The sequence below is a fragment of the Semicossyphus pulcher genome, unplaced genomic scaffold, assembly GCF_022749685.1.
Source record: "Semicossyphus pulcher isolate SPU_LCO1_2020_fin unplaced genomic scaffold, fSemPul1.0.p SCAF_8, whole genome shotgun sequence".
Classification (NCBI taxonomy): domain Eukaryota; kingdom Metazoa; phylum Chordata; class Actinopteri; order Labriformes; family Labridae; genus Semicossyphus; species Semicossyphus pulcher.
In genome coordinates, this window is record NW_027211759.1 from 29165296 (window position 1) to 29192808 (window position 27513).

The 27513-nt window shown below is 43.3% G+C and overlaps 1 protein-coding gene across 1 annotated transcript; it reads right to left on the reverse strand.

Moving 5' to 3' along the window:
- Nucleotides 1-27513, reverse strand: kcng4a (potassium voltage-gated channel, subfamily G, member 4a). The gene is made up of 3 exons (XM_069686669.1): nucleotides 27314-27513; nucleotides 26560-27201; nucleotides 1-1697 (listed from the first exon to the last, which is right to left on the reverse strand). The coding sequence occupies exons 1-3, from the start codon at nucleotides 27419-27421 to the stop codon at nucleotides 816-818; spliced, it is 1632 nt and encodes a 543-aa protein (XP_069542770.1). The 5' UTR covers nucleotides 27422-27513; the 3' UTR covers nucleotides 1-815.

Sequence of the window (27513 nt, forward strand, 5' to 3'; positions counted from 1 at the left end):
TTACTAGGAGAGCTTTTATTTGGAGCATTGCAAAGTACATGTCATGGTTGTTATAGCTGGTTCTCTCTCACTCACACATCCTTTCTCTCCAACACAGACACTCCTTTCTCTCCATCCTCCTCAGCTTTAAAAACAAGCTTAACTTCTGCAATATATTACATCACAGTTTACCTGGAGTTCACAGTAGAGAATGAAGAAACTCTCACCTCTTTGAGTCCTAGCATACAGTCATACAAGAGAGAGAGCGAGATGGATATATATCATATCATATATGGGCAAAACTATTAGTTTATATTGTCTCTCAGAACATGGCTTCAAGCTTGTCAAAAATAAATCAAGAGGAGCACCTCTTTGAATCCATGACAGAAAAGTCGAGTATGAGACGCATTTCAGGTCATACTGTAGGCAACATATTCAAATGTAATAAGAATAAAACTAAAAGTTGCAGTTGGGCTGATATATATATTTTCACAGTGGAAGGAAAAGCAACTTTGGATTGAATATTGCATGTTTATGGAAGCAGCCGCTTACTAATATTGCTGCAGAGGCTTTCTGGTCAGACTAACTGGACTGTCCGTTTTAAAGGGTTTGAAGTCTTTCATTGTCTGTGCAGTCAATAAACCAAAGGGCAAAGAAATGCTGTTTATTTAATCTCCCTTCATCCAGTCCAACACAGGTACCTTCACTACCTTGTGGGAAGTGAGGCCTTTAGAGGAATAGTCTTTGAAGTTTGCACTTTTATTGTATGCAACAAAGAGATCAGAGGACTCATCCTCTTGGAAGTTTAGGATTGAGTTAGTCAGTGTGAGTACTGTTCAAAAAGCTGCTGGTGGCAGGCTGTGGTTGTTATTCCCTGCAGCTTCCTCACCCTTTCCTAAAAGAGCGAGGGACTCCAGTGAGTGCACACTGTCCTTGTCCAGGCGTAACCCCAGTCCAGGCACAGATGAGTTCCCCCCATCTCCTTCTCCTCCGGCCTCCTGCAGCTCCCCGGTGGCAGCAGCAGCAGCCGCAGCGGCTGCACACTCCTCTTTGAACAACCGGTCGTGCTCCATCTTGAGCTCTTGGTAGGAGCGGGAGAACATGTGGAAGATGGACGTAGCGGGGAAGGCCATGATGAGGATCCCGCTGAGGATGCTGCTCAGTGCTACAACCTGTCCTGGAATGGATCTAGGCACCATGTCTCCGTAGCCTACAGTTGTCATTGAGATAATGGCCCACCAGTAGGAGGCGGGGATGCTGCTGAAGTCATGGGCGCCCGTGAGCTCGCTCTCAGCCAAGTGGACCAGTGGGGAGAAGAGGGTGACGGCCACGCAGAGGAAAAGCAGGAGGAGGCCGAACTCCCGGGTGCTGCGTCTGACTGTCAGTCCCAGCGTCTGCAGGCCGAGAGAGTGTCTAGCCAGCCGCATCACATAGAGAATTCTCAGCGCCCGGAGAATCCTTAACACCAGGCCCAGTTTGTCCAAGTAGCCCTTACCTCCTCCTGGCCTCTCGTGGTCCTGGTCTGGGTCCTCCTCCTTCACGACCAGGGAGACGTAGTAGGGCAGGATGGCCATGGCGTCGATGATGTTGAGCGGCCCACGGAGGAATTCAAGCTTGCTGCGAGCCTGGATGAACCGCAGGATGAACTCCAGGGAGAACCAGGCCACACACACCGTCTCTATGATGAACATGTTGTAGCACTTTGAGGAACACTCGCCCTGAGGAAGAGAGGGGAGGCAAAGGATAGGGGGAGGAAGAGAGAGTGAGAGAGAGAGATTGAGGATGAGAGGAGCAGGAGTTTGACAGATGGGATAGAAGGCATGGAGGGATGGAGAGAAGACAAAAATCCTGAGGTCAGATAATCACCCTCTGTAGTCATTAATAAAACATGAGCTACAGTCACTCAGTACGCTGAAGCTACTGCAGCAGCACTGATAGATAATACAGTGACACAATCAATCACCAATTTTATTAGGGCAGGTTTTAGAGATCATTTGACACTTAGTGGGAGCGGTGACAGAAAGCAATCAGGTCTGCATGCCTGCCCTCTAACTACAGTATAAAGGAAGAGCAATGCAATAATAGGAAACCCTATATGAACCTTGTCTGTCACTTTTAGAGGCCACTGCTTTCAACAAATAACCTTTATTCCACTCCTTCTCCTCACATTTCCATATCTCAGTGCAGGTAATCTCTATAATCACGTTATGTTTGGAGTAATCTTTCATATCTAACAACAAGATTTCGATATATATTTTCATTTTGATTTATTAAAATAGCAACTTCAAAAGGTAGGCAATGATACCACTACAAAGTGCTTGAATATACATTTCCACTTATAAGCATTGCCGGCTAAAAAAACTAATGATTATGCAGAATGAAGTGGGGAAACACTCTTAAGACAATCAAGGAAGTTAATTCAAAATGACTTTGTAGGTTACAGTTCCATCAAAGGAATCCTGATACCAGGAAGAAGCAAAAGTTTATTTAACAAGTGAAATGAGAAGTCCATTATTCTGTTAGGAAACCAAGTAAGCTTGAAACAAACTAATTAGTCATTCAACAACTAAAGCCAAAGCTGTTTATAGCTTTTCCAAATGGCCTCGCTTGAAGGCTGAGCTAAAGCTACCATCACTGAGAGAGGGGAGAAGAGATGAATCGTACAAGTGGGGATAAAGGAGAGCATTTTAGGACAGGGCTGCAGTTGTGTGAAGAATAACAAAGACGGCTTTAGAAAGAAGTCAAAATCCTGCATATTTTCTCTTCTCCACACAGCTGGCCTATTAGATCCAATGAAGGATGTCCAAGATTGCATACAGTCCCTTTATTCCAACAGTGGAAAAGAGTTTGGAGCAGTTTTACACATTGGCCAACAAGGGCAATCGCGCTGCGACGGCCCAAACTGTTTCCGTTAGAAGAAACAGGCTGCAAATACAGAAACGACACAAAGTCAAAAACACACAAACTCAGAAAACACATGCAAAAGAAAAACGCTGCAAATTCTGTCATCAACAGAAGTGCTCCAGAGTCGCTTCCATTACCTACAGATCTAAGTTAGCCGTGTGCAGCTAGCGGTACTATAAGTTGATTCTGCCCCGTGTCTGGCTCTTAGCACAGGGGTGTGTCAGTGCTCAATCATCTAACTCCACCAGACTCTCAAACCCCCTTGTCATTAATAGTTGTGATTTCTTTGCTCATGTTATCAGTGGTACAAGGACGACAGAGACACTCCGCTCTAATGGCTGATCATTAATAGATTCACTGTCTCATCTCCCTCTCTCTCCCATCAATAATAAACTGTTCCTCTGAGCGCCTCCTACAGGCCTGGAGCACTTCCGTTGTGATGACTGGATTTGCAGCATTTTCTGGGTTTGTGTGTTTTTAACTTTGCATCATTTCTGTACATCTAGCACGTTTAATGTTAATGCATTTTTTCGGGCTTTTGCCACATGATTTATTCAATCGCAGCGCGTTTCTGTCGTTGCATTTGTTTTGGACTTTTGCATGTGTTTCTGAATTTGCAGTATTGAATAGGCATTCACTTGTGACTGTATAGGTGATGGTATACTAGTTGTGATGTTTGCCTTGGGTGTCGGTAAGAACACACAGGATGCTCCGCTATGCTTAATACGTCTTTACTGTCTTATTTAAAACTCAACAGCACAGTATTGCAACCGATGCGGCTCACAGTGACGAGTCTTTGATGGTATGTGTGGTCTATAATGAGCAAAAACAATAATACAATATCAGAACAATAAAGTAGCCAGGTATACTTAACTTTCTCTTAATAAACAATAATAACTCTAGCAATAAGCAATACCTAACAATAGCAGATGCATTCGATATGCCTGTTACTACATACACAGTACATAATAACTAGTTACACAACAGAAAGGAACACAACACTGTCCACTTTGGTTGTAATTCACACTTCAAACATGCCAAAATAGAACAAACTCAAATGATATTACCAGCTTGTTTCTTCTAATGGAAACAGTCTGAGCTGTAGCGGCGCGGCTGCCCTTGAAGGCCACCGTAGTTTGAGCATGTGCCGTTCAACCATACTGAAGCACTTTGAAGCATACTGATGCCCTTAGTGTACACTCAGAAATGGTTGTTGCCACTTCTTTGTCCTCTGGGACTTCACTTGTAATTGCCCTCAGAACAAAACTTATTGCTTTAATTTGATGAGCCAATTAGATCTGCATCATTATTTGTCACTGTCTTGTGAAAGCATTGTGTTTAGGGTCAACATTTTTTCATCCATCCATCCACCTCAAACACTTTAATTCTGTGGGCTCTGTGGCTCTATTACATCACACGGCTTCTTCTTGTGCTCCTGCAGGAGAAGGGTCATTACTCCTTAGTCTTTGTCACTTTAAGGGAAACATCATCAGGACTCTGCATCAGGTTTCTTCTCTTGTAATGAAGAAATAGCATTATAACACTGAATATGAAACCACATGACTTGATGTTTATGATCCTAAAGGTCATATTTTGTGCGTTCTCTCAGCCTCTTTTTTCATCAGCTTCTCCTCACTCCTCATTGTTCACTCTCTGCATTTATCTCTCTGCCACTGTGTGTCTCATCTATTCTCCTTCCCCCTCATCTTTTTTCCCTCTCTTCCACCCTCCTGCCTCTGTCTCCACCTCCTCATCACTCATTCTGTTTCCTCCTCCATCACCCTCTCTGGACTTCCTCCCTCTCATCCTTCATTCTCTGGTTGCCCCTCACTCCACTCTCTTTCTGCTTCAACTCCTTCGTTCATTCAGTGCTCCTCTAAGTGAAACACAACTCCCTCCCCTCTTTCTCGATACATCCTTCACACACGTGTCCCGTTTCTAATGTTCTCATATATCACTCCTATCCTCCCTCCCTTTCCCTGTGATCCTCTCAGTGTCCCAGAGTGACTTTTAGCCTTTCACTTTGTTGCTGCAGAGCGCCATGTATGTGTAATATGTTTTGTTATACAGGGTATGCAGAGCTACTACTGAATTGTAAATGACATTTTGACTTCACATTTCCCTTTACGCCGTTATTCTGCCACCACAGATATGGGTGATAGTGAGCAGTATTGTGCTATATGTGTTCTTATGCATCCATCTTAGCTAATATCATCTAGCCCAGTGGTTCCCAAACCTTTTCTGCAGGACCCCCCTTTGGTAGACGAAAATATTTTCAGGCCATGAACCATACATCGTTTAACAATCGCAGTAGCGATATGGCATGTGCGACAGTCACATTGCAGGACGTGCGATGGTAAGACAAACTGACTGAACATGTAAAGCTGCTACTTTATTGCTGCTTGGTGCAAAAGGAAAAGTCGTCATTTTCTGGTTTTTCACAACTTATCTACAGAATAAGTCTGATATCATGTTAGTGCAGCTCTTCAGCAGAGCACACAGGGAGCTGACCGCTGTGCAGAGTCTGTGTGTCACCTGCCTGTAAACTGTAAACAAGCACCTGACGCTGCTGCTGCTGTCACACGCAATGTTGGCTGGATGATCGAGGCTTTCAGTTACGCCAGGCGGCTTAGTGTATTCCCGTTATCAGCTACACCTCACCGCGGTGCTCGTTAGTGCTGTGGCCACATAAACGGACCGTTCACGAAGCGGACATGCTAATAATGGGGGGGCTGTAAAAAGCTACTTAGAGGCACACCATCACAATGTGGTCTCTCTTGATTACTCACCATTGTACAGGTGAAGCAGAGAGAGATCTAGTAGTTGTGACATATAGATTCATCGTCAGCCTTATGTTTACCTGGCAGTCCCCCCCCCCAGATGTACTGATGTACTATAAAGTACTTCATATAAAGCTTATGTGGCAAACTTACTGCCTTTTTTACTCAGACGAAGAGACTACCTAAGTGTTGATCTGATCTGCTGTTGAATGTAGCTTAAGTCCATTATTTACCCTGGTGTTAGCTCTGTTTTTGGTCTCCTCCAACTCCTTAAGCATCTAAATGCTCCATTTAATCAGCCGCTAGTTGGAGGCTTTGTAAGTCTGCCATTTGACCTGGTAGCACAGAGCTCTTAATCTGAAAACAGCTGCCTGCTGCCTCTGGGAAAAAAGTTAAAGCTATGAAACAATCAGCTGATAGATGGTGTAATGTGCAGCTGAGGGGAACTGAGAACTCTCTGTTGAATTGTCGTCGTTAAAAGTAGACCCATGATCCGATGTTCATACAGTTTGACACAGCGATAAAGCATGTAAAATCCCCTGATCATTGTCCCTGCTGAGGATATTAGCTTTTTCTAACCTCACATTAAAGCTAAATCACATTAATACGGAGCGAAGTAATTAAACCCAAGACTCCGGCTGTGTCCAAAATCATTAATTAATCACTATAGTCCACTAGTGAGTTCCCCTTTTAGTAGTGGTAGAAGTAGAAGTAGTGCACAGCCAATGGTTACTAACCCAGCACTATGTAGCTTACCATGCTTACATATAACTTCCTAGATAGCAAGAAGGGAGTAGGGAATGAGTAAATTACTCTTTTCCCACACAGGTGATTGGTTCTAGCCCAAAACTTTTTAGCATCAAATCAGCTCACCTGGAGCCTCAGCCAAGGTGACTCCAAAACAAATGTACCAAGTACTGAACAATTGCCAATGGAAAATCAGAAAAGAGCAGTTACAAGTGTTGAAGTGTTCAGCTGAGTCACAGTGGAATGAGACAAAGCTGCTAAATGTTAGTCACAAATTTAATTCCAAGTACTTTTTATGACTTCAAGTGGTAAAAAAGCTTTCTGGTAATTCTTGAGATGAATTAAAGTTTATGAAGGATATGTTCTCAACTTAACTGTGCTGTTTGTCAAACTTTACGAGCATTAAGCAGAATCCTGTCAGAGCTTTATTTCAGCTTTTTCATCATCCTTATCGCACCAGATGGTTTTCTTAATTTTAGGTCTATTAACTATTATTACTGCTGCTTTACAAAAAGGACAAACAAAAGGACAGCAAAATTCTTCATGAATAAAAAACAATTAAACCTCAAATATGAACTCCTGTAAATTGCTTTAAAGTCCTGTGTCTTAGTCTGTAACAGCTTCATGTAAAAATAACACATACCCATTCTGGTCTGTGTTTTGTAAAATAATAGAGTTGTTTTTTTTAGGGGAAGCAGATTTAGCCAAAACCACAATATTTTATATCCATCCATCCATCCATCCATTATCTATACCGCTCATCCTGTTCAGGGTCGCGGGGGCCTGGAGCCTATCCCGGCTCTCATTGGGCGAGAGGCAAGGTATACCCTGGACAGGTCTCCAGTCAATCACAGTGAATCAATCTGATTCACACTTACGGGCAATTTAGACTCAACAATTAACCTAAAACCCGACGTATTACGTGGTCAAACGGCTTCCGGTTCTATAATCCTTGGTTCCGGGTCTGTTCAACATCATGTGTCAATACCCGAGTGGATCCGGGAAGACCCGGCTGTGATTAGAAAGGGTTCATGATTAAAGTGCTGTGTGTGCATCTGTGTGTGTATTTTACCTTGCAACAATGTGTCATTCGCATGAGAACGTGTGGGAATTAAAGTGGAAAAAAACATAAGAAAGCGCAGCAATGAGTTGAGTGACGTGTCACGTGACTGCAGGTTCAGAGAAAAGTTGAAGCCAAAGCCGGAAAAGATGGATACCTTCCTCACTGATGTGGACAAAAAGCTAAAAGAAAATTGATACAAAGAGGTAAAACCTTGTTTATGCAAATTGTGGACAAAGACGAGTAAAGTAAGCGCAGTGAAGTGTAACACGTGTGTGTGGCTTCTAAACGAGCCGCGCGTTTGTCATCCGTCTGCATGACAGCAAGTGGACTTTTAATCTGGAACTAGAAAATGCAATTTCTGAAGAAATTGCGGTGTGAATGCTGTCTGCTGAATAGCTTACGCTTAACTGCTAATGCTGTGCTTGAATTTTCAATGAATACAAGTATGAAAGATGTGGAATATGTTGTCTAAGAGCTGATGCTAATCTGCTAATGCTGCGCTTGAATGATGAATGAATAGAAGTATGAAAGATGTGTAAGGTGATGAGAGTTAGTCTGGAGGTGAGGAAGAGGACCAGGAGGTGATGAGGACAATGGAGGAGTTTAAAATGGAAGACCAGCCTTGAAAAATGCTTGAGAGACTGTTCAGATATATGTCCTGTGTGTGTGTGTGTGTGTGTCAACTGAGCTCCAATTGAACTCAAGTGACCCCCAGCTGAACTCAGCTGTTGCCATGGCAATGGTTCATGAGTAGCAGTTGTGTCACTCCTTAGTTTGGCAGTTGATTTTAACTGAGATTTCAGCTGAAAACGTCCTCTCAAACTTCTGCCATTGTGCCAAGACCGTAAATGCTATCAACACAAAAATTAAATCTGACCATCACGAGGGTCTGAGGTAGCTGTCAGGCAAATTTGATGTCTCTACTTCCAAAAATGTGGCCAGAGCAGCGAATACAAAAGTGCTCACATTTGGAGTTCTCCAGAAATGTTTAACATTAGAGCAGATGGGGCAGTTGGTCAAGTTTCTGTGACAGTTGGCCATCTCCTGGCAAAAGCGTTTTGATGCTTTATTTATGTATGTGGAGTGAACATTGTGGGCGCTGTGGCAATTTGTTTGGAAGGCGTCCAAGTTATTTTTCAGCAGCCTCTCCCCTCTGAATTTGAAATCCTGCACTCTGATCTTGAACATTTCACTGAAACTTTATGTGCTTTGAAAGGTGACTGTGAAAAAAGTATGAATGGTATGAAAAATCTGAAACGACCCGATGGAAGCTGAAAAGCGTGTGAATATTTTAAAAGTAGAATGGATTTTCAGAGTGAATGTATGAATGAGCTGTGAGGTCTTAAAAAATGCTGAAAAAGGTTGAAAATGTTGAATTTTTGTACATTCCACTATTCATTTGAATGGGCAAAATTTCCTCTTAAAGTGGGAATATCTCGGACACGATGAATGGTATAAATGAGAAGTCATAGCAACAATGTCCTGAATGAGCTGAATGTTTTAATGTTTGAATGGTTTGAATCAGTTGAAAAATGTGGAAGAAGAAGCGGTGGGAAAAAACGCGGCGGAATAATAAGAATAAGAATAATAAAAAAGAATTCCGTGCGTAGAAGAACATATGCTGTGAATGCCTTCAGCATTCACAGCAATAACTAGTGGATCAGCATCTCTGTTTTTATCAACACGACATGGATACCAGAAAACCTGGAAGTGTTTTATGAACTTTCTTGACGAGGGTGGATTATAGCCACGCACAGTGGAAAAGGCTGCGTCACACAGGTAGGACAAAAAAGTTTGTTATGACAGCTGACTAGTGGTAACTTGTTAATAGCAACCAGCTGCGAAGTCGGTGCTGATCGGGTCTGTTTCGCTCGGTCGGGGTCGGGTCCGACATAACTCAGTTCAGGCCCCAACTTTCAAATAATAGACGGGTCCAGCATCTCTCGGTTCTGCATTGTTGCATGTGCGTCCAGAGCAGCAGGACAGCTGTTGTCAGGTCGGGAAGTGGAACCACATTTTTTTCATGTGGACAGTCCATGATTTCTCCAGAGGTCTGCAGGACTGACTGGGAGACAGAAGGAAAATACACATTTGCCTCCCTGAGAATAACCAACTCAATAAATCTTTAATCAATGATTAACCTTTACACCTCTCCTGCTTTAACTTGCCTGCTTTGCTCATGTTTCTCTCTGCCCGAGGTCCAGCTGAGGTTTCTGGTTGGCTTTCTGTCATGTATCAATCTTCTACACTTATCTTCCCCTCAGGTCACATGTTATTTCTCTCACGTGCACACTCGGCCTCTCATTTGTTACCTCCCTCAATGCTCCCTCATGAGCTGACATTAGGCCCATCAGGGCTTTGTGACACCGTTCTCGCCCTCTGCATGATAGGCCATTTGTTACAGTGTGAAGCTTTCCACTTTTGTCTCTCTGTCTTCCAAACACACACACACACACACACACACACACACACACACACACACACACACACACACACACATACATACACACACACACACACACACACACACACACACACACACACACACGCAATACCTCCCACAATACCCTCTATCTTCCTGACCTTATCTCCTCCCTACGACTCTCTCCGGATCTCATGTCAGTGACAGCTCATTCCAGCACCAACACAGCAGCTGTCTCACACCGTGTTTCATATCATATTAACACAGCTCAATGTCAAATTAAGACAAAGACTGCAGCAGGAGGGGAGTCATCGTACAACATGTTCATGGAACAGAAACATTTGCAGCGACCACGCGGGAAACAACTGTTTCATTATGAGGCTGCATCGTTTCCTTTTGTCAGTGTTTGTTATGTTGAATTTCTCAGACAGAAAATGTTACAGGAAGGAAGGTGGTTGGTTAATAACACACTGAATTAAAAGCCCCTATGTTGAGGAAACCTCCTTCCTGAACAATAAATAAGTCTGTAATGTTATAAAACAAAAGAGTTACCAAGAGGACACTAAAATCCAGACTTATCAGAGCTTTGTTACTGAAGCTCTGAATATCTGAATGAAGCAGGAGGATTATGTCCTTCATGGCCTTAATGAAGATCAGTTCAAAGGGAAAGCTGATTACATTGAAGTTGAAGTTATGGCCCTCAGTGTAAAAGCAACACACAAAGAGGATCCTAAGCTGTATCATTAAGCTGACTGAGAAGTTTCATGCAGAAAACCTGGAAAAAGCAAATGCTCTTGACACTTTGAAATAGTATAAACTGGTTCACAAACAAGGAATAGATTGTAGACAGATATAGGCCTAAGACAAGAGCTGCTGGTAAAAATACTTGAATTCACATACTGTCAGAATTATTAGTGTCCGACCGGGACAAATCATGCTAGGAGTTGGACTCCTTGCCTCTAAAATTCCTAAATGTTGCACCCTTCGATCTACGATCCTGAACATTTTAGTTTCATAATCAATCATAAATTCAGTCCTATTCAGAAGTAAGGAAACTAGAGGACATGAGGATGTTTGAGTGGAAGAAAAAACACTTTGTTCGAACTGAACAAACAAATTTACATGACCTTGAAATGTTTTAGTCTTTCGAGGAGATAAATGAAGAAACTCTAAGTTATTACATTTATATGTGTACTGTTTTTTTAAAGGAAATCCTCAATATGTGATGTCTAAGAATAAAAAGCCACATTTTTCTTCTTACTGAACGAGCTTATAATTGCAAGCTAATGTTTGGCTCTGACTCTGCAGTGTAATTGGTTGGTTTTCAGTCTTCTCTCTGATTAAACATCTGGCATTTATTGCATAATGTGGTTTTCAGGATGTTACATTGATGCCAGCGTTCGCGTTAATGACTGGGCAGATGGTGGGAAAATCGAAATTGGTGCAATATGTTATAATTCCCTTTCACACACACACACACACACACACACACACACACTTTGACTCTCACTTGTGTGGAAGTTAGATATGAATAAGGCCTGATATGGAAAACACACACACATACACTCCTTCCTCTGTTTAGTTATTGTCTGGGTTGAAGGTGAGCACACAGCTTGTCTAAAAATAAAAATCATCTTCAGTCGAGTATACCAACACTGCATCTCCATCCTGCTGTTTTACTTGCACCAATTGAGTTTAACATCCTTGTTGACAGCCTCCCGTCTCCCCTCTGCTGGTGACCCGTCACTGTGCAGTGAGACAGCTGCCGGATGCCTCAACAGCAGGCCAGCAGGGTTTGAAGTGTAAATGTGTCTCTTTATTGTTGGACAAGAGAAAGCTTCTATAGCACTGAATTATGAATGTGTTTTTCTTTCTTACTGGATCAGATAATGCTCCACATTTCACCATCTTCAGTTGGTAATTAGGACGACTCTTCCCCCTATGCAGCTGTAGTCTAGTTCCATGAATGATATAGAGATGCGTGGATACGTGCTCTCTGCTGCGCTATGCACCACAGTGTGTTTAAAATTTGATTATCGTCACTGGGACTGCTCCCCGGTGTTCCCTTCGTGCTTTTAATTTCATTCTCTGACTCTTTCACATTATGTCTCTAACTCCGCAGCTCCTCCTCTCTCTTTTTATATCCCTCTGTTGGGGCCTCTCTCTCAATCATGTAGAAAAGCCCCCCGTGATTATCCTACAGGATCCTTGGGTTTGGGCTGAACAAAAGAAAAGATTCTGCCAATCAATCAGCTTTACCTAGACCACACTTTGCACCACTGAATGCTGCTTTTCTCTCTGCATGCTGTGCGGACCTTGTGCTTCTAGGACTCAGAAAAAGGAGGAGAGAGGGGACGGACGGTGATGACAGAGATGGAAAGACATGGAGGGAGAATGAGGTTGTGTGGCTGATCGCAACACTGCTGGCTTTAACCTGGAAAACTGCACATTAAGCATTGTGTTCACCAGTCATGGGTTATTAAAGGGCTTGTATTCAGTGACACCTGCATCCATCATCAGGCTGTTCTCCGTGTGACCTGATAGCTGCACAAATGCACACAGGGTTACACATGTTATGAGTTTTGTGGCACCTTTAATTTGCGAGAATCCTTGATGTGTATTAAGATAAAAGAGCAACAAACAGCCACCCAGACCCCTCAGACGCCCTGCCCGCCGACTCTAATAACACCACAGTCAATACACCAAACAGTGCACGTGAGTGTGAAAGCAGAGCCGAGCAGTTTTATCCCCATATGAGGCTGCTTTAAGGGCTGCCAAGCATCCTAGCGCTGACAAAGACCAACAGCTTGTTCGTGTAATAGAGAGAAATGAAAGAGGGAATGTGGGGAGGATGGATGGAGAGAACAAAGGAGAGGTGAGAATAGATGGAGGGAGAGTAGGAGGCTCAGAGAGGGATTACAAGATCAGTTTATGAGGGAAAGATGAGGTGACATCTGAGGCATTTAGTTCCCTTCATACCCCATAAGTCTCTATTCTGCTTCTGTCAGGACGCTGCACACACAAACGCACACTCAGTCATAGTAAGACTCACACAAACACGGCAAATTAAGATAGCTTTCCAGTTTGTTGGGGACTCTCCTCCAGGATTATTGCATTAAATATGTGATAGAGATCAGTGTGCATTACATTAAAAACTAAAGGAAAATGAGTGAACAATAAATATCAGCATCCATACACAATCACAAAACTACTACACACACACACACACACACACACACACTGTACAATTCCCTACAAAATGCTGTTGTTAAATCAGTTTCTAAATGTATGAGTGTCTCTTTCAATTCATGATGTTATAGAAACATCAGCAGTGTGCTCACACAGCGACTCAAGTACACACACAGCGAGGGAGCTATGTGCTTTTATCATCCCTACAAAGTAATAAACGTATTTCTCTATTTTTCATCTATTGCGACACACTGAATGTGTCCCATCAATTTGTTGCATCAATAGGCACATCAGAAAAAGAGATTTAAAAGAAACACACGCACACTCACACCCATCTGCTGCTGGCTCTGCAGGCTGCATGAAGGAATGCTGAGGCTTGGTGCAAAGGCTGTGTTCGCGACTGTTATGACAGGACGAATCTGCGGTCTGAAGGAGCTGTTTGCTTGTACAGTAGATTTTGATGTGCTGCAGTGACCCGAGAGAGCAACTTGGCCACCTGCTCTTGGTATGTGACCATGGGGGAACAGACCTGCTGATGTGTTTGCTCGTGTTTGGATTCATGTCATGGCCACAACTGTTTTCCTCTGCATCCCCCTCTGCCCTCCGTTTTTCTCTTGTAATATTGTTTTCATGTAATGTTTTCCTGCCTGTGTCATTCCTCATGTGCTGCATGGTCCTCTGTGTGCTCGGGTTCATCTTTAATCAGCCAAAACCTGAAGCTTCCACAGCTGCTCATATTACCAATTAGTGTCAGTGTATGTAGAGTGAGGTGTTTAGTTTGTTTGTTTGTTTATTTGTCGCCAGACTGTCTGTTGAGACCCTGTCTGCTATTTGCTTGTGGAGGTTACCAGATCTGCACAAACTTTGGTCAATATTGACGTGCGAATTGGTGCCATGGACCACTAGACCAGAATGTTAGAGTCTAAAAGAGAAAGCACAATCTACACTTGTGTCTTAAAACAGAGTATAAACTGATCATCACAATCGGGAGGTTTGCAGGTTATAACTCAGGAATTGATGGAAAAAATACTTGAATTAACACTGTCTACTTATTATCCCATTAGGGAACCGAGCTAGCTGTGTTTTATAACCGTCAGATATTTTGACTTATGCTGACATTACACCAAAGTACTTCAGGAGAGCTCTCTGTCCCAGACAGAGTCAAATGTTCATCATGAGACTTTTGCTGCGGTCATGTGGATCGTTTGGTGTAAGGTGGTCAGAAAACTCAATCCAATCCCAGTCTTTTGGTCTTGGCAAATGCAAAATGTGAAGTTCATTGACAAGAGCATTGCCAACAACTACTACATGCTTGCCCAGCACCAAACAGGAAGCAACAATCACACAGATGGTAAACATGGAGGGGAGTCAGTGGAGGCACGAGCCACTGCATACACAAGCTGCTCTCACCATGTCCTAACTGAATGTGACTCCATAGCTGCTCACTTGTGCGGGTTAAATTTTGAAGTGGGGAGAAAATGCCTCCCTCCCAGCCCATTTAAAAGTCTTCCAGTCTTTTAGTGTGTGTTAGGTATTGCATTTAGTCTCTACATCACTGAGCTTCTGGTATAACATTTTTTTAACAATGTGCAGATAATGCGGGGTACCATATAAACTATTCTACATTAACAGTTGTCCCACATATCCATTCCTAATCTATAAAGTCCAGAAGACAAACCTCACCAGGTCACTTACAATAAGGTGAGTGATAAGGGCCTCACAACAGAATTGCACATACATAAATGAAACATGATCATCTGAGAATTTCTATCCTTTTGAATATAGGAAAAATCTACAATGCAATTCACCTTTCGCTAAGCCCCTCCCTTGAACAGCCACTGTCCAATCCTACATTAGCAACCTCACTAGGCGTGGGAGGCTTGTCAAGCGTTAAGAACAAGGAGAAATGCATAAAAGGTGTGCATATGGAATCTGCAAGTCCAACAGCAGATCCTCAAAGTTTAGAGGGGGGTTTCATATTTTTTCTCAAGAGGAGAGATGTTGGACATGGATAAAAAAAAAAAAAAAAGAAGTCATTTCCCATCGCTGTGCTAGGATAACGCAACATGGGAGTGATGATGTCGGCACAGCCTTTATTTTACCACCCCTTGGGTTGTGCCATTGTTGTGGCAAACTTGCACAGGATTTTGTTGGGCTTTCCTGTTGTGCCTTTAGGAGATCCAGTGTTTGAAACGAGCCCACGATATGCAAGCAATATCCTGATGTGCTTTAAACAAAACAGTTTAGTTTTGCTCGCAATGGGCTAAAACATATTATAAATGAAAGTTATAGGGAGTCATAACTAAACATTAGCTTCAAATAAAACAAAACAATGACTCACACTGCTGTGTGAGAACACTGCTATATCATTGTCCTAAACATAAAGTGTCAAGACGTGGGGTGTCTGACGCTTGCATTGGGACTGGTGAGCTTTTGCCTCGATTTTTATGTCCTCTTCATTCTAAACTCTCTGCTGATACAATATATTCTGGATGTAGCTTTCAAATGTGTGTTGTTGTCCTTTCTGTCGACTTCTCTCTGATATTTTGGAACTATTTGCTGTTTGCTATTATTCCCCTTGGAACATCTCTCACTGTTCTAGTTAAAAATGCCAAAATATATACAGTGTATGCCAGTGCGAAAGCTTAACAGGCGTAGCAACAGTAACCAAGGGAGGCGGGACTTCACGAAGGGTCAAGTAGGAATGCCACTGTCATGATGGACATTATAACGTTCAACACAACATCTGAAACAAAGTGGTAGCCGAAAATTGTGTTTTAGTTTTCTAGGTGGAAAGCATCTGTGAAGAACTTCCCCACAGACTCTTTCTTAATTCTATACCATTTCCCTTTTTAAATTCTGCCACCTGCCATGCAGAGAAAACATTCATAATTTGATTGTCTCAGGTCAGATGACACCTTTTATCAGTGAATCAATAGATCTGTCGACTAACTTGTGACAATCTCTAAGGCTACTCAAAATACTGCAGCCTCCTTTTACACAACATTTGGAGGACAAGTTCCCACAGTCCATCTGGTTCATTCCAGTGTTTGTCAATGTCTGGTTAATCAGGTGCCAGGTTATATCGACAATGTACATGATGGTTATTGACTTAGTGAACTGTATCGTTAAACATTCCCATGTTTTCCATTAATATTTATCAGAGATGTGGACTTGAGACTTGGTGACTTGGACTCGAGTCGACTCAAGTTACTGTTTTGATGACGTGCGACTTGACTTGACAAAAAATAAATGACTTGAGACTCGACTTGACTTGAGCATGATGACTCGGATGAGTTGAGTGTGTTCATAAGTTTGAATGTTAGCTGTTAAATATAAAATGATAAAATCCAAACGTTCTGTCTAACTGTCAAGTATGTATGCAGCGCAAACTGAACGACTCAAAAATGATTGGACGACTCAAAAAGCTCCCCGGTATGTGACTGTCATGATCGGATGGCTGGCTGTCAGTCAAACTCCTCGCTATGGCAACACGCAACATCATAGACCCCAGCTACCTGATGTTTTTCCCCAAAGAGAAGCCTCATCAGTCGTACTCGTTACACAGATACAATTCACTGTCATACTTTTTGAACAGGTTATATAAATTGGCCAATAATATCATTATTAGACGGGCTGCTAACACCTTGTCTTTTCTCTTTATAAAGACTAAATACTACAGGTAAGAGTGCTGGATCTTGGGTGGAAAAAAGTGACTTGCCTTAACTAAGGACTTGACTTGACTTGTCTTGGCCAAGAAAAATGACTCGAGACTTGCTTGGGACTTGAGCAAAGATGACTTGGTCACAACACTGGTATTTATCACTTTGGGTGCTTTTTAACAGCCATGTCCTCTTTTAAACTTAAGACTTGTCTTGTTGATGAACAGTCCATTTCCCCCTAGATGGCCTTCAGTCTTTCATGGACACACTTTTCATAGAGCATTATAGCATTACTCTCCTTTTCCTACTCTCTGCAGAACTGTTATCAGTCCTTGACATTTAAATAGTGATAATAATAGTAGAAATCACTATTTTACTGCAACATTAACAGTCACCAACCATCTCACAACAATATCCACCATATATGACTCTTAGCAGGCTCTACGTCACTCCCTGCATTGTGCTTAAGTCGCCCATGCTGTGTTGTGCATTACAACCCCATCCTGGCACGGACGGGATAAACACCTCATACTTTGCTGTTCTCTCCCATAATCCCACTTGGCAGCCATGTAGCACATCAGACACAGCGGGAGAACAGCTCAGAAGCAGATAGGCAGCAATAGGCATGGAATCTGCGCCACACTGATACGGTCACGCAGGACATGTACATGCCTGCAGACATTAACACAGCAAATGTGAATGCAAGTTATTAGTGCTTGTACATACACTCACATATTAAGCATAAAAATGTTGTACATTAGCCTAAAAAAACAGATGTGGTTTGGGGTGTAAGATTGAGAGTATTGCTTTCACAAAGTTGTAACTAGCATCTTGAATTCAGCAGAATTTTAAAGCTCAAATTGTCTCTTTCACATCATCTCAGTTTTGACAATAAGGTCATCTGCAGTCCCTGCGAGGTCAGCTCCCCCTGACTGTAAGAGTCTGTCTGTGGGAGACAGTATGAATGCAGCAGTGGCATTCAGTGATTCTAACACCCCTCTGTTCTTTTCTGCATCTGCTTTATTTTTGTGTCTCCTTCTCTCCCTCCAGCCACCAGCATATCTAAAGACTTGTTTCCTTCCCTTGACTTACAGTCGCTCTGACTGACTGTCAGCCTCAGTCTCTCCCTGCTGAGCCCACAAACTTTACACACTCGGACACTAATTTATGCTCCATTCATGTTCATTTAACGGCGGTTGAAATTATGAGGAGGGGAAAAAAAACAAATGTGGCACATGAAGAATGCATTCTTAATTTGGTCAGCCTGTTGTTGCGCACTCAAACGAGCGTCATGATGGATGACGGTGCTTTGTCCTCTGGGCTCAGCAGATGTAGCTGCTGACTCTGTGTACAGACACGCACACACAGAGACACACACGCTCACACGCTGACACCAACTGAGTAGTTTAAAGCCTTACTCCTAGGTCTTTGCATCTCCTGTTTCAGTTTGTGTTTCACATGTCAGGTGTGGAATTAAATTACCTTAAATTAAACTATATACTGCAGAGGCTTACAACTGTATTGCCCTTAAAACCGAATTTACAATTGCTTCCTCTTTTGTTGCAGATCAGACTGCTGGCTGTGCTGCTTCAAGCTGCAGGGGAAATTCATTCATGCTTCCAAGTACAGACAGTCAAAAACTGTTGGATAACAAATCACAACTCCCCCTCAGAGATAATAAAGACTGGCTTTGTTGATCCACATAATGCAATTCAGCACAGTTCAGTAATTGGAGACGGTCACGCACAACCAGAAATGCTTCTGAGATTTTATCAAAGAAAACACTTTGATCTTTTCCATGTGATTCTCGGAGGAGCCGGACACTGACGCAAAGTGGCAGATAAGAGAACAAACTTTGCTTTTAGTTTCTGGCCACTGGAGATATGAAGAGCAGATTTATCCAAGCAAAAGATTTAGTCCTTCTGCTCATCCAGTTTGCCTTTTTTCATGTGTATTGTGCTTGATCAGAGTCCTGTATGATCATATCAAATGTACACCAACTCTAGCCATTTTCAAATCTGACTTCATAACTTGTTCTCTTGTGTCCATGATTGATTGTTTTCCCTGCACTTTGAATTTCCTTGTTGGACCTCAGGCAACTTACAACCTATAATCTGCATTGTAATATTTACCACTCATAGTTTTGTTGTGGTTTTATTCCTCTATTTTCTAATGTTGAACGCTTTTCTTTGCCTGTGTAAAACCCTATAAATTGCCTCTGTGTTTGAAATATGCTAAATAATTAAAGCAGCTTTTCCTTCCTTGCTTATTGGACACATTCTTCCTGCATATAAGGAAACTCCCTGGGATCAGTGGATGACCCTGATCTTTAAACAGCTGTTTAAACACCTTCAAGCCAGGAGCGTATGAATCCTCTTCAATAGCCAAACACCTGCGGAGAACTGTACATCCTTATAGGAAAGTTATCTGTTCCAGGTTAATATTAAAGACTGTACATTTATATTCCATCCCTGCAGTGCTGCTGAACATGACAGAGAAAGACAGAAAGAAAACTAATTACCAACTTTTGTGCTCGTGATGAAGAGAAAACCTTTGCTAAACAACTGTTTTTTAACCTATCATTTCTCTTCTCTATTCCAGCTGTCATTGGGAAAGAGGCGGGATTACACCCTGGACTGGTCGCCAGTCCATCACAGGGCTGACACATAGAGACAGACAACCTGTCACACTCACATTCACACCTACAGGTAATTTTAGAGTCACCCATGGACCTAACATGCATGTCTTTGGACTGTGGGAGGAAGCCGGAGTAGCTGTAAGGAACCCACACATGCACGGGGAGAACATGCAAGCTCCACACAGAAAGGCCCTTTTTACACTGCGATTCTGCCTCAGCACCGTAACGAAGCTCCGCCGTCATGCTGCCTTTGTCATTTTACTTTGGACCAAGCAACGCCGGCGTTAGGACGCCGCAGTGTGTGTTTTTAGAAAGCGCTCCGGCACGAGGTGTAAACAAACAGCACATGCAGGATGCAGGCTCCGCCATTTACACAGACACAGTTTCTCCTCTGTTACTTTCTCCGTTGCCAGCTCAGAGGCGAAACGACTTCGCCCCACCATTCCGCCTCCGTGCATTCTACATAGAAGACGTAACGTAACATAGGCGTAATAATCCCGCCTTGAACTGGCAGTGTATAAGTGGCTAATGACTCCCTACGACTGAACCAGGATTCAAACCAGGAACCCTCTAGCTGTGAGGTGGCACTGCTAACCACTACACCACCGTGCAGCCCACCTTGTGTAATACTGGGAAGTGTTGGTTCTTCCCAAAAACCCACACTTGTAAATAAGCTTTTCCAAGTCTTCTCAACAGTCACTTGCGTACGTCTTTGTAAACTTGTCCTATATAATCCTGAAACATATATTTAATATATTGATTGCACTCTTAAAAATAAGAAATATGTTTGAAGGTAACGATGAAAGTATGTGCAAGTGTTTGGAGTTTGTGTGTCTCCTCCTCCTTAAGAGCCCGGGCAGTACTGCTGTGTCTCAGACAGTCTTTAAACTTTTAGGAGCTCCTCTGGGAGAAAATATAAGGGCCGAAAGGAGAGAAAGGAGGCTCCACGGCTGGTTTTGTTTACGTCCTCCCCTCTTACTTTGGTTCTCTTGTTATCTTCAACTTCTCTGAGACACACACTCCTCTGTTTCCTCCCTCTCCTCTGATACATGAAGAATTATCCTCAGACGTCAGAGGACACATTATCTCTGTCCCTCTCTGTCTCTTTCTTTTTCTCTCTTAACATAAAAAGAAATCACTGGCCCGTGTGCCCTCTCAATAATCACTCGTCCAGACAAGTTTGATGGTTCAATAAGATTATTGACAAGTGTCTGCTTGAGAACAAGTGGATAGTCGATCAGAAAACGTGTGACAGTCTGAAGCTTTAGTCTGCTATCTTCCTGAGCCTCTCTCTCTCCATCACTCTCTCTCTAGATACTTGTGATTGATGCCCTGGGAGGTAATTATTGAACCACAAATCCCTCTCCAATTTATGGCATTAAGGATATAAAACAGCCACTTGAATTACTCCCCAGGCCAGAAAACAAGTGAATTAGGAAAAGCAGAGCAGATCTTATGAGGCTGCCTGAAAATGCTCCGTCACCCAGCGAGAATATTAAAGACATGAATCTGAGCGGCACTCGCTGAGACGACAACACTTTGATGCATCGGCGGTAAATTAATGAAAATGAATGCAGAGAAAGTAGCGTTCCTGAAAAGTTTTACTCAAGTGTGCACAGGAAGTAAGACTCTTCAGTGGATGTTTGACATTTAGACAGCAGCGCGATGTAAACTCAGGCAGGTTATCAATGTGTGCTGAGCCCTGCTGCTTTCCAGAGAGAGAAACTGCACACATCCTGCTCTTTGCAATCCAAACGCTGCTGCAGGAGATTACTGGGGTCAGTGCTGGGTTAGGACAGTAGTACACATTTAAATTCATCTCATGAACTACTTAGTATGTCCACTGCACTGTGCAAAGACACATGCACCCACCAGAGAATGATTACATTACAGAGGAAAGACAAGAAAGAGAAGAGTTTACTCCATCGGTTGACATTGAACTAGTGAAAGCAAGGTCGTCACTGCAGTAGTGGATTGTTACATAAAGTGCATCTTTCTGGAGCTTTGGTACCCTTCAGTACTGAGTCCATGTGAAGATATTTTCCACATCACATGAGCTTTTAATACTTTCATTACTTGATTAATTTATTCAGAGTTTTTTTTCATGTTAGCCCATTTCTTGACCTTTGCCCAAACTAATACTAGCAAGTGACTTTTCCATTTCGGACATCATTTTCAAACAACAAGTAGCAGTGGTTGTTGTCATGTTCAGGTTTAAGAGAAAGGGTGAGGACCCAGGTGCAGACAAAAGTCCAATCCAACTGAAACAGGTGAAAACACAGGGAGAGACACCAAATAAAATCCACAGTAGTCCACAGGAAAAGACAAGGGAGACTTGACGATGGGTTTGACAAACAGCAAACTGGCAGAGACAGGGGGAGACAAAAGCTGTGTCCCAATCCAGGGGCTGCAGCCAGCGAAGGATGTATTTGAAGGCTAATTGCGTCACAGAAGCCCTGTCCCAATCTGAAGGCTCCTTCAGATGCAGCCAACAAATGCGTCCTCCGTTTCCCCGTCCGTGTAGGATGCATCGGGTGCATCCTTTGCAGCCCATCGTATCCCGAGATGCATTGTTCAAACGAAATGCCGGACTTTCATATGGCCGAGGAATACACTTTAAAATGTAAACGTTTTTGGTTTCAACTCAATCGAATAGCTGAACACGTTTAACTTACTCAACCTTAGTTATGCTAGCTAGTTAGCCTGCTAGCTACCTGTTGCTAGGTGACAGGAGTGGCGCTTGGTGACGCAAGGGTCGACTGTAACGGTCTACGCAGGCTATGAATGGAGCATCCTCCGTGGACCGCCTCCTTCGAAGGCTGCAGCCCCTGGATTGGGACACAGCTGGTGACTAAATACACTGGGGAGGTGAGGCTAATTAGACACAGGTGACACAATCAAGGGGCAGGTGAAATGGTAAATGGACTGTAGCGCTTTTCTATTCTTCCGATCACTCAAGGCACTTTTACAAGACAGTCACATTCACTTATTCACACACTGATGGCAAAGGCCTATGTGCCGATCTCCAATCAGTATCTATGCACATTTATACATTCATTGCATGCATACATGCACGTTCAGGGATCGAACCGCCAGCCTTCCAATTGAGAGATGACCAACTTTGAGCCACAGCCGCCCCAATAAAGGCAGGGCACATGATCAAACAAGCAGGTGAAAAAAGATCGGCAGAAAGTAAAACATGACAAGGGGAGTAAATAACAAAACAGGAAATGTTATGAGCAACAAAATACACAAGAAATACACAACTAGACAAGACTAACAGTTTTTATAGGAGAGAGAAGAGTAGTTTCATACAGTGTCTACTTTTATATTTTTATATAGTGTATATTTTTGATTCTATTTTAATTTAGTTTATTTATTCTGATGCTCTTTTATCTAATTTTATATTTTGTAAAGCTGACTCGAGGAGAACACACACACATTCCAATGTACCTGTCCTGTCCTGTACCTGTGCAAATGGCCATGAACATCTGTTCTATTCTAACTCACTTTTTAAAGTGGTTAAATAGTTATTGTTTTGTCATTTCTGTGGACTGACAACAACGTGTTCAGTGATATAATCTAATCAAAGGCTGTTGCTGTTCCATTTTTCAGGGATTTCTCCACTTAGCTAACAGGCTACATAGGAGGACATTCCCCTTTCTTCATCCAGCCGACAAGGCTCGGGTTAATTAAAAGCAGTGAAAACAAAATGTGCAAGAGCGTTATATTTGATTATTGACCTTGGACATAAAGTGTTGGACATATGTTTTTGTTACAAGCCAGTCATTTTTCTACTTTAGTTCTGTTCCTAACTTTGAGGTCAGCATGCTATCTGAATATTCACTTACATCCATGTGGATCAAAGACTAAATCTTAACCTCAAACACTGCAGCCCTGCAGAGTCGATGGGCATGTCAGTGTTTCTATCAGGTGGGTCTTCACTGGCATTTGACTCTTTAATTTCATTTTAACATTTCATGCATCTATTTGCAATTCTGACACCCATTACTCGAGGCCGTGCTTCCCATCAGAATGCTGCAACTGTACACAGCCTGAAGGAATGTTAGTGGCTCCAGAGTTAAACTGAGGTTTAGCATAAAGAGCAGAGCACTTATACAGCAGAGACACACTGCAGAGTATGGAGGAGTGATGGAGCAGTTATTATCAGTGGGCCTGAAACTGAGATAAGATAAAGGCCCATCCCAAAGCATTCAGTTCATGGTGATGCACTGTTTGATAGGGGGATCAACTGAGGACATGCAGAAACACATTACAGAGAGGTAGGCAGAGGGGGGGCAATGTTTATCTCTTGTTTTCTCCCACCAGAAACTCACACTCATCCATCCCCCTTTTTAATTCACTCCCTGAAGCATACTTCTTCACTCCATCTCTCATGCTCTCTCTTTCTCTTGCAGAAATATCCTTTATTTTTCCTCTTCCTACATATTCCACTTACTTTATCTCTCCTGTCACACCTCTTACCCAAACTGAGGCAGGCAGAGAGGCAGGATGAATGATGATTGGACGAGGGAATTTTGGCCCACTCCAGCACAAAGCAGACAGGGACAGAGACAAACAGCAGGGCCATGTGAATTAAAGATGACAGCAGTCCTGCTGCTCATGCCCGGGCTAAGCCGAACACTGCGGCTGGAGTTCAGTAGTCGAACACACGAAAACAGTCTGAAACTCAGGAGCATGCGGAGAGAAAACATGAAAGCAGCAGATGGATTTGTTTACTTTTGCGGGCAGCTGCCCTTCTATTTCCAAGAAGGAGCATCGACATGCAAAGAGATGCTTGGGTGAACACACACACCTACAATGTCCCCACAAGGCATTAAGACTGAGACACAATCATTTACACAAATACGCACAAAAGATATCGCTACTGCATAACCCACATTGTCCATACAAGTCAGTGAAAGGTGAGACATAAAAAAAGCAGACACACACACACTCACACACACACGCACACACACACACACACACTCACATGCACAATGTCCTTGCAACCCAGAGTGTCCTCACAAGGCATGAAGATGTTAGACACAATCACATACACAGACAAACACCTAAGATAACCTGACTGTACAACAAACGATGTCTTCACTAGGTAGTGAAATGTGAGACACAATAAAGCACACACACACACACACACACACACACACACACAAAATATCCTTGCGAGCCACAGTGTCCTCGCAAGACATGGAGATGTTAGACACAATCATTTACACAAATAAACAAACAAGATATCACTCCTGCATAACCCACAGTGTCCTTACAAGTCAGTGAAAGGTGAGACACAAAAAAGCACACACTCAATGTCCTTGCAACCTAAGGTGTCCTCACAAGGCATGAAGATGACATACACATACAAACATGCACACAAACACACAGCACTATAAAGTTTCAAAAAACTCAGTTTTTTCCTGAAACACTCTCCAGCCCGGAATCAATACAGTATGATGAAGGGGACTATTTGCGTGCATGTGTGTGTGCCGTGTGTGCAGGTGGAAGTGAGCAGCCCTCTGTGGAGTGTACCGACCCCTGAGGACAGCTTGATTTCTCCCGTGGAGCTCCACCATCTCTGCAGCTGTGTGGACCTGAGAGATTTACAAGCAGGATGCCCAATTTCCTGTTCACATCACAAATGAAACTGTGAAGCTATACATCAGGAAATACAATCTTTTTGCATTCAGCTACACTTTGCGCCCTTGCGTACTCTGCGGCATGAATATCTGCTTTCTTGTGAATGCTGATATCTGATTCTTATGTTGCCACTGCTGTCAGGGAATGAAAAGGACTCCTCTGTGCCTGTTTTCCTACAGGCTAATTCTTACAGATTTTTCCTATCATGTGCTCTAAAAGGTTCATATCGAAGGCATCTCCCAGTCATGCAGGTTTAAAGCACTCAGTGAATCAGACCCAGAGACTCTTTCCAATCCTTCCCATCTGTGTTCCCATGACTATCACAGACTACTGGACTCCTGGCAGCGCTCTTGAAATCCTCTCTTCAGCCTTTACAACTCATCAAGCATTCTGCAACCGTCGCTCTCCTCCGCCTCCTAAATTCTCCACTATCACACCCGCCTGCACTTGATCGTTTGGCTGCCTGCGACTGCTCATATCAAAATCAATGCAGGGGTGCTGCTGCTGAGGACTTCCCAACAGCTGTTGGACAACTGCAGAGAGTTTTCCTGCAGCAACCAGTCTCTGCACACAAAGCTCACACACATGGTTTCCATTTCTTATTTAAGTGCAACCGATCATAACTGAAAAGGGGATACGCTGCAGTCAAATGTAAGTTAAGAGGGAAGAGAAGACTCGAGAGCAAAAGGGTGCAAAATTCAGTGAGAGCTGTATCAGTTACACTGGATGAGTTCATTACTATTGTATGTGCATGTGACCGTGAGTGTGTGTGTGTGTAGGCATGTGACTGCCAGTGCACGCTAGTGTGTGTTTTTACTCGTGCAAGTCTACTGTGTCTACTGGTGCTGTCATTTTTTTGTGTCTTTTGTGGGAGATACAGTAAGCCCATTTCATTATTCCCCTGTGTTTACTGACAGATACTGGACAGGCCTCAGTGAGCAGCTCTGGCTTCATTATCCCACGCTGCTATGGGTAGATACAGATCACAGGACATGCAAGGCCAACACACACACAGCAGCAGCAGCAGCATCCCACTGGGATATTTAAGAGGGTGTGACGACAAGGATTTTTATGCTTGAATATATTGAAGCCTGACTTTTCGCAGCATTACAGTGCCTTCGATCAGAATGTATGAAACAAGCCTCTCACACATTTGTACTTTTTCTCACTCTCTGACATACTGTAGGCACCGTCAGTGATAAAATTCAAGGTTATTTTCCAGGAAACATCCTTAAATAAACATCCAGACATATCAAGCTATAAGCAACTGTGTCACGTCATGATCACTGTGTCTATGAGCAGAGAACTGTGAGAAGAGACAGCTGCAATCACTCCCACCACTCATGATAAATCTCAGTGACAGACAGGGTCGCTGTGGATATCTCACTACAAACCTCGAATTTATGGGCTCTTTTCAAGTTTAAGTATTATTTTTGATTAATGAGTATTAGTTTGGCTTTGATCCAGGGCCATGTGCTGCTAACAGCTAAACTCAAAGCATGCAAACACTCAGCTTTACTCACCCTTTCCTCCTCCTCTCTGAGATCTGGCATGGTGCTGATACACAAGCTGACTACAGTCACCGCCACCATGATCACCGACATGCAGGCAAAGATCTTCCCCGGTAGGCCCGACTGCGGATTCTCCACCGTGTCTCTCAGCCAGTTCATCACCTTTCGGTACCTCGTCTCTTCCACAGGTACACGCTGCATGGCATTTCTCTGCCTGCGCTCCTCCTCGCGCCGTTCCAGCTCGTGCACCTCCTCGATGCGTGTGTACATCTTCCTCTTGCAGCAGCGCTCCATGTACGTCATCTCCACACCCCAGTAGGTCAGCTCATCGTGCAGGGACAGGACGCACATCTCCCGCAGCAGGCGTAGTTTCCCCGCAGCCAGGAAGTTCAGGATTACCCTGAAGGCGGATGGCGAGCGGTCGAAGAAGAACTCCTTGCGGGCTTCGTCATAGTCGTCACAGACTCTGGCGATGTCCTCAGGTGATCTGCAGCCACACAGACGGCCAAGCCGTGTGAGGGGGAACTGCTCCAGGGTGCTCCACGGGAAGGTGTAGCGGTTCCCCCCAACGTTGATCAATGCCAGCAAGGCGTGGTCGATGGATACCAGGTCCTCTGGCCGGCGGATGAACTGAGCCCTCTTGTAGTATGCACCCTGGAGAGTGAACAATGATAAGCTTCAATGCAAGAGCAGCCACATCTGAGTTGTCTACAACTTGAAGATTTATTTGAAAGATTGCAAAAGATAGATGAAATGTTATTCATACCTTGATGGTCTCAGTCTCAGGTATCTCTGTGAAGATGTGGTCCAGACTGCTGTCGTCACTGACGGACAGATTGCTGAAGTCATGGTTGGCGTTGCTGATGATGGGCATGGCAGCATCTGGAAAGCTGGCTGCTCCAGGCTGGGCAGCTCAGACGAGGTAACAAAGACAGAAAAAGTCTACAGATTGCACAAGGTTCAACT

What these genes read in the sequence shown, in the direction of transcription:
- kcng4a (XM_069686669.1), bottom strand. Translation starts at nt 27,421, where the DNA reads ATGCCCATCATCAGCAACGCCAACCATGACTTCAGCAATCTGTCCGTC. An exon ending in CTGAGACTGAGACCATCAAG is followed by an intron (nt 27,202 to 27,313) that starts GTATGAATAACA and finishes TTCACTCTCCAG; the next exon opens with GGTGCATACTACAAGAGGGC. An exon ending in TCAGAGAGGAGGAGGAAAGG is followed by an intron (nt 1,698 to 26,559) that starts GTGAGTAAAGCT and finishes TCTCTTCCTCAG; the next exon opens with GGCGAGTGTTCCTCAAAGTG.